The 8,546-nt window shown below is 35.2% G+C and overlaps 1 protein-coding gene across 1 annotated transcript in view; it reads right to left on the reverse strand.

Moving 5' to 3' along the window:
• The window catches only part of CFL2 (cofilin 2), a 73,043-nt gene extending 68,475 nt beyond the window's left edge, over positions 1-4,568 (reverse strand). The window contains exon 1 of the mRNA XM_053697754.1: positions 4,270-4,568. Coding sequence (XP_053553729.1) covers positions 4,270-4,272 — 3 coding nt within the window. The 5' untranslated portion in view covers positions 4,273-4,568. The remainder of the gene's footprint in view (positions 1-4,269) is intronic.
• Positions 4,569-8,546: the final 3,978 nt, after the last annotated feature.

The following is an 8,546-nucleotide window of genomic DNA, read 5'->3' on the forward strand; positions in this document are numbered from 1 at the left end:
GAACAACCTGGGTTGTCCTTGCTGATTGGACAGAACCAATAAAAAAGTGCTGTCCATGGTACGGAACCAAAAATTAGCTGGCTCCTTAGCTTAGATGCCTTCTTTTTCAAATAAAGATAGCAAGAGAATAAAGAAAAATTGATAATAGACGTAAATTAGAAAGTTGCTTAAAAATTGCATGCTCTATCTGAATCATGAAAGAAAAAAATTTGGGTTTAGTGTCCCTTTAAGTTTGCAGAAGTTAAATATAGAAAAACAATAGTCTAATAAATTGCAGATAAGATCATTATTTTATTTCGTACCATTACTTTATTATATGGCTTTCTCACTTCTCAGATTGCCTAGCAAGATGGGAGCTCTTTGCAACCTATTTAGAATGTGATGAGATCACACAGACCTTGCATTTCAACATCCAGATCACATGAGATTAAGTATTTTGTAAGAGCTTTATGTGTATAAACAATTTAGAATTGTAAACATAAACTTGCAAAACGAAGTGAAGAGATGCAAGGCAAGAGGTAAAGTAGCAGTGAGCTGAAGGACATATAATATCCTCTAACAAGAAATTTGTGAAGAGAACACAGATGAGCTATATGACTGCTTTTATTGGTCCATTTAAAAACAATGTATATAGCAGATAACAAGCTTTATAGCATGCAGCCATGCTTTAAGGGTCACTGAACCCAAATGTTTTCTTTTATGATTCAGATAGAACGTGCAATTTTAAGCAACTTTCTAATTTACTCTTATTATCAATTTTTCTTCGTTCTCTTGCTATCTTTATTTGAAAAGAAAGTTCAGAGCCCTGGGCAGCACTTGTTTATTGGTGGATGAATTTATCCACCAATCAGCAAGAACAACCCAGATTGTTCACCAAAAATGGACCGGCATCTAAAAGTACATTCTTGCTTTTCAAATAAAGATACCAAGAGAATGAAGAACATTTGATAATAGGAGTAAATTAGAAAGTTGCTTAAAATTGCATACTCTATCTAAATCACAAAAGAAAAAATTTGGGTTCAGTGTCCCTTTAAAGGGACATTATACACTCGATTTTTCTTTACATAAATGTTTAAACCATTTATATAGCCTATACAGCTTTTTTTTTTTTTTTTATAGTTTTGCTTATTTTTAAATAACCTTTTGCTGATTTTCAGACTCCTAATCAAGCCCCAAAGCTTTAGGAGAATACAGACGTATACCTACTCCAGCTTGCTCCTGTTTGTGTAAAGAGTTTTTTCATATGCAGAGGAAGGTGGAGGGGGGGGTGTCTGAATATTTCCCAGTTTCAGTGGGTCTTCTAGCTAATCCTTTTAACAAAGCTAAACTGGGAGCTTCTAAGTAAGTTTTTAAACTTTTAAAGTTTTATACTGGATTTTTATATCAGTTTCTTTGCATTGTATTCATTATAGTAGTGTCTATTACATGCAGTTAAATGAAAATTGGTGTATACTGCCCCTTTAACATCTACATTTCTAACAGTGCAAAGACTAGTGATTTTTTTTTTAAGTTTTGACATCTGGCCTCTTTTAAAGGGACATGAAACACAATTTTTTTTTCATTCATGATTCAGATAGAGCTTACCATTTAAGACAACTTTCCAATTTATTTTTATCAAATGTGTTTTGTTCTCTTTGTTGAAAAGTATGGTAAGTAGGCTCAGAACTTGGTGGCTGCACATATATGCCTTGTGTCATTGGCTTTCAGCTAGCTCCCAGTAGTGCATTAATACTCCAACAAATGATACCAAGAGATTTGAGCAAATACAGTAATTGAAGAAAATTGGAAAGTTGTTTAAAATTGTATGATCTATCTGAATCAGGAAATGAAAAATTTGGGTTTCATGACCCTTTAAATGTTATGCTGGGCTCTTTTCTTTTCTCAAGATCTTGAGAAAGCTCAAGCAATGGGTGAAACGCGTAGAAGATGTTTTCCTGCAAACCCTTTTTTTCAAAACTGCAGCCTAGGTACCTAGCAATACCCGCAACACACGCTAAGAGCTGGCGGTTTGTTCTTTGTTTTCTTCTATTTGAACTCCACATCGCGCGCTGCACTTTACAATAAGAAGTCTTTCCATCAAAAGAAAAATCAAAGCCAGCTCCTGAAAGACCAGAAGATTAAGAGCCCAACATAACACCGGAGTTGTTCTCCTGGAGGAGGAGGGGTGAGTGAGATCGCTCTATCAGTCTCCAGAAGGCAAGTGGTGTAAAGCAAGAAACGCTCGTATAAGATCACTGTTTTCACTCCAAGTATTGATACAGGTAGCTGCGTATACATTGTATACTGTCCAGTAACGCGAAGATAATATACTTGCAAAGGATCTGTTGTTTTCAAGCGATACAGGTGATTATGTAATTATTATTGCGCAACAGTTACTACGAATGTGGCATATATATGCTTGAACTTTCATGCAAGACTTTCATATTCACTTTTTCATGATGGTATAGAGAGGTTCTTTATCATTCATATATTTTTATTATATTTTTTAATTTTATTTTTGTCTTTTATGTGCGGATAATTTAATTTATCTTACTATTCATAGGGGAGACGACCCTATTTTTAATTGTGTGTTTTTTAAATTATGCAGTGTCTCTGAATAAATGTGTTTTTTTTACTTTTGACTTTGTAGCGCCCTCCATTTTTTCCATAAAAGTTTGCTCTATTATGTCCATCTAAAGGGAGGTGGATTAGGAGTAGCAATAATTGTAAAATCGTGCTTAGCGCAAACTTTTCTTTTTGCCTTCAATTATAATTGCTGACAACATATTCTGTCGGCATTTAGCAATGTCGAGCAGACATGATTTGCTATAGCGAATCATGTCCGCTCCAAATATAGTAAATCTACCCCAAATACTGTAAAATAATTTTAAAAATGCCTGGGGCATGCATAAGGCTATCCTAAGAAAAAGTAACATGTAATATGGGTAGACTTGATGGGCCTTTTTGGTTCTTATCTAACGTCAAATTTTATGTTTCTATATTTGCAAAACCTTTCTATATACGTATATTGCTTTGACTGCTGTTTTAACAGTGTGAAAAATACAATGATTACAATTCAGAGATTTTTAGAGAAAAAAAAAGAATTTTGCATTACTTATCATATATATTTATCTATATAGTGGTTTTCACAAAATTTTAAAATATAAAGAAAAAGTTGGCCCCATGTGTATGTGATGAAGAGTACGTATGAGATTTTAGTGGTTATTTCGGTGGTAGTTTTTATTAAACATAAAACTATTTAGTTAGAATGCAAGAAAATGTGTGTTAAAAGTTGTAGACCAGCTGAATACTTTCACATTTGACATTTCTAAATTGTAATAATATTTACCTCTTATACTTATACTTGATTCTTATACTTATACTTGATTTTAACTCACTTCGAAGTGTGTCATACATGGTTTTCATATCTTTCAGACTAAATCATAATCACTGCATGAGATTATCCATTGTGACTTGCCCTTTTAAGGTACTCTTCCACACACTCAGGCCTGATGTGAAAAAACTGGCCCTATATATAAGTTACTTTGATGTTCGTTTGTGTCAGTATTATTTTTAGTGTTATTTTGTTTAATATTAATCATTTAAAATCTGGACAGATTTGAGATGTCAAAAAATGGTTTTACACATGTTTAAAAAGTAATTCTGAAAAAGAATTATTGTCATAGGAACAATAAAACTTAAAAAAAAAGTATATTAAATTGTTATATTTTATTTATCATATTAGACATGCATCTAAGGGGGGAGCGTAAACTGATGGAATTGTTGCTTCTATTGAAAATGACACATTTGCTGAGCTATTTAAGCAATGGAAAGCAGCTACAATGGTAAAGAAATACAATCCGTCTCTAAAATTTTAAGATACACAACTTTCAAAGTGAGAATAAGCAGGGCACAGAAGATTATACACTGCATAGTAGCAGAATTAAAATACTGGTAAATGAAGAAACATTTTAACACGCAGATATTATTTGTACTGTACCAGCATAATATAAAATAGGCTTGGCATATACAAAGTTGTAACTCAGTAGATTTATTTCAACTTCATTTATAGGTTAGTAGATTGGGGTCCAGGATATATCCATAGATTAACTCTATGTAAAATAATAAAAAAAAAAATCTATATAGTATTATAAGACCTGTGAGTACAGTTAGTAAAATAAGAACTGGAAAAAGTAAAAAGCATCTAGCATATTATTCTATGAGAGATGTAAAACTAACTTAAAGTGACTTTTATATATATATTTATTTAAAAAAAAAACATTTTCTTACCATGCTGTGTCCTTTATAAGAAGAAATGTATATCCGGGATAGTGTCTACTTCCAAGCTTGGAAAGAAATCCAGTAAATGAGGAGGGGGATAAAGTTACAGACAAATGCAAAAAACAAGAATGTTGAAATCCAGAAAAGTACTGTCACAGTTAGAGCTGTAGAGGAGCAATGTAGATTTAGACAGTCGCAACCCAGAGATTTATAGACTAGACAGGGAAAAGTGTGGGAGATGGAAAGAGGGAGAAAGAAAGGAAGAGAGCTGCAATTTAAAGAAGAGGAGGGTGCAGGAATAGGAAAATGAGTTACTCAGTGACCTGCGCTTGCTCAAAGCTCAAAATCTACTGACAGCTGCACTGGAGCTCAGTCACTTGCACAATGAGACCCTTAAAGAGACATTACCAAAGGGATTATTCATGACATTTATTTTTATTGTACTGAGAATTTGGGTGTTTATATTCAAGGAAAATACTCAACTTTCCTAAATGTTCTTTAAATGTTGCATAGGGCTACATTCCTTATTGTTTGTCCTGTGATTTAATGTTATTATCCATATGAAGTTGCAAAGTGTTCCAGCTCTGACCTCTAGGGGTAAACGCACACGGCTAGATTACGAGTTTTTGTCGACAAGGGTGTGCGGGGCTAACAAGCAGTTTAAGCTCACTGCTCACCTACAGACAACGCTGGTATTACGGGTTTTACAAACCCGGCGTTAGCCGCAGAAAAGTAAGCGGAGAGCAAAATTTAGCTCCACATCTCACTGTAATACCAGCGCTGCTTACGGTAGCGGTGAGCTGGCTAAACGTGCTCGTGCACGATTTCCCCTTAGGAATAAAAAAAGCAGCGTTCAGCCCCATTGATTCCTATGGGGAAATACTTTTATGTCTACACCTAACAGCCTAACATGAACCCCGAGTCTAAACACCCCTAATCTTACACTTATTAACCCCTAATCTGCCGCCCCCGACATCGCCGACACCTGCATTATATTATTAACCCCTAATCTGCCACTCCGGACACTGCCGCCACCTACATTATACTTATGAACCCCTAATCTGCTGCCCCCAACATCGCCGACACCTAAATTATATTTATTAACCCCTAATCTGCCGCCCCCAATGTCGCCACAACCTAACTACAATTATTAACCCCTAATCTGCCGTCCATAACGTCGCCGCCACTATATTTAATGTATTAACCCCTAAACCTAAGCCTAACCCTAACACCCCCCTAACTTAACCTCTTAAGGACCAGCGACGTACCCTGTATGTCGCTGGCCTTTTTTGGGGACTTAATTGTTTTATAGCGCGGTCTTGCCACCAGCATTGAGACTGCTCTATTCCACAAAGCCTGCTGGAGGGAGAGCATTAATAGTGTTTTCTTGCTAGACTTGTGCTATTATGTCCTGAAAAAACCCTCAACGACCAGTGACATACAGGGTACATTGTGGTCATTAAGGGGTTAAATATAATTTAAATAAATCTAAATAAAATTACTACAATTAACTAAATTATTCCTATTTAAAACTAAATACTTACCTATAAAATAAACCATAAGCTAGCTACAATATAACTAATAGTTACATTGTAGCTATTTTAGGATTTATTTTTTATTTTACAGGCAACTTTGTATTTATTTTAACTAGGTACAATAGTTATTAAATAGTTATTAAATAGTTATTAAGTATTTAATAGCTACCTATTTAAAATAAAGACAAATTTACCTGTAAAATAAATCCTAACCTAAGTTACAATTACACCTAACACTACACTATAAATAAATTAATTACCTAAACTAAATACAATTAAATACAATTTAAAATAATTATCTAAAGTACGAAAAAAAACACTAAATTACAGAAAATAATAAAATAATTAAAAAAATTTAAAACTAATTACACCTAATCTAATCCCCCTACTAAAATAAAAAAGCCCCCAAAATAATAAAAATCCCTACCCTATACTAAATTACAAATAGCTTAAAAGGGCTTTTTGCGGGGCATTGCCCCAAAGTAATCAGCTCTTTTACCTGTAAAAAAAAAGGACAATACACCCCAACATTAAAACCCACCACCCACACACCCAACCCTACTCTAAAACCCACCCAATCCCCCCTTAATAAAACCTAACACTAACCCCTTGAAGATCACCCTACCTTGAGAAGTCTTCACCCAGCCGGGCCAAAGTCCTCCATGAAGCCAGGCGAAGTGGTCCTCCAGACGGGCAGAAATCTTCATCCAGGCGGCATCTTCTATCTTCATCCATCCGGCACGGAGCGGCTCCATCTTCAAGACATCAGACGCAGAGCATCCTCTTCCAACGAAGTCCAACTGAAGAATGAAGGTTCCTTTAAATGACGTCATCCAAGATGGCGTCCCTTGAATTCTGATTGGCTGATAGAATTCTATCAGCCAATCGGAATTCAAGGGACGCCATCTTGGATGACGTCATTTAAAGGAACCTTCATTCCTCAGTTTGACTTCGTTGGAAGAGGATGCTTCGCGTCGGATGTCTTGAAGATGGACCCGCTCCGCTCTGGATGGATGAAGATAGAAGATGCCGCCTGGATAAGGCTTCTGCCCATCTGGAGGACCTCTTCTGGCCAGCTTCGACAAAGACTTCTGCCCGGCTTCGTGGAGGACTTTGGACCGGCTGGGTGAAGACTTCTCAAGATCTTCAAGGGGTTAGTGTTAGGTTTTATTAAGGGGAGCAATGCCCCACAAAAGGGCTATTTGTAATTTAGTATAGGGTATTATTTTATTAGGGGGATTAGATTAGGTGTAATTAGTTTAACAAACTTGTAATTATTTTATTATTTTCTGTAATTTAGTGTTTTTTTTCCGTAATTTAGATAATTTTATTTAATTGTCATTAATTGTATTTAGTTTATTTAATTTATTTAATTATAGTGTAGTGTTAGGTGTAATTGTAACTTAGGTTAGGTTTTATTTTACAGGTAAATTTGTCTTTATTTTAACTAGGATGTTATTAAATACTTAATAACTATTTAATAACTATTCTACCTAGTTAAAATAAATACAAAGTTGCCTGTAAAATAAAAATAAATCCTAAACTAGCTACAATGTAACTATTAGTTATATTGTAGCTATTTTGGGGTTTATTTTATAGGTAAGTATTTAGTTTTAAATAGGAATAATTTAGTTAATTGTAGTAATTTTATTTTGATTTATTTAAATTATATTTAAGTTAGGAGGTGTTAGGGTTAGACTTAGGTTTAGGGGTTAATAACTTTAATATAGTGGCGGCGACGTTGGGGGCGGCAGATTAGGGGTTAATAAATGTAGGTGGCGGCGATGTTAGGGATGGCAGATTAGGGGTTAATAATATTTAGATATTGTTTGCGAGGCGGGAGTGCGGCGGTTTAGGGGTTAATATATTTATTATATTGACGGCGATGTCCGGTTCGGCAGATTAGGGGTTAAAATTTTATTTTAGTGTTTGCGATGTGGGGGGCCTCGGTTTAGGAGTTAATAGGTAGTTTATGGGTGTTAGTGTACTTTTGAGCACTTTAGTTAAGAGTTTTATACTATGGCGTTAGCCCATAAAACTCTTAATTACTGACTTTCAAATGCGTTAGGGATCTTGGAGGTAGAGGGTGTACCGCTCACTTTGAGGACGACTCGTGATACTGGCATTAGGAAAATCCCATTAAAAATATTTAGCACATTGAAGTATTATTATTTCTTTGTTTTTTGCAGTAAATGAGTAACAATAAAATGTATAACGATACCATATAACCACAGGATTCTGATTTCAGAAAGTGATGATTTAACTGATTCTCACCATGTATGCATATTTTTAACCTAGAAAAAAAATCAGCACAGCACACACAAAAAGATAAGAAATACTAATAACATATTTACTAAACTGGAAAGTAAGATCCGAGGAAATCTTAGATCTGATACCACCCAGTTGATTGATATACTGCACAGCAGACATGTTGTCCATCTGCAAAAGAATGCAGCAATTTGTTGACTGTTTGGAGTAACTGCGAACGGCAAATGAGCCAGCCAATAGCTTCAAGCACTTCATGTGAAGGTTGTTTTCCCTCTCCGTCCAGAGGCATCCGGTGGAAACATTCCCACAAGAAGCTCCCTAGCTTAAAAGGCTGGCATCAGAGGAAAGAATTAAATCTGTGGCAAAACCAAAAATCACCCTGCAATTCCATGCCTCCATATGATGAAGCCACCAAGACATCTCCGTCTGCAAATTATTTGTAAGAATAATTTGATGATGGTAGGAATGAGTTTTCTTAAAGGA

Source organism: Bombina bombina, chromosome 1 (genome assembly GCF_027579735.1).
Source record: "Bombina bombina isolate aBomBom1 chromosome 1, aBomBom1.pri, whole genome shotgun sequence".
NCBI lineage: Eukaryota > Metazoa > Chordata > Amphibia > Anura > Bombinatoridae > Bombina > Bombina bombina.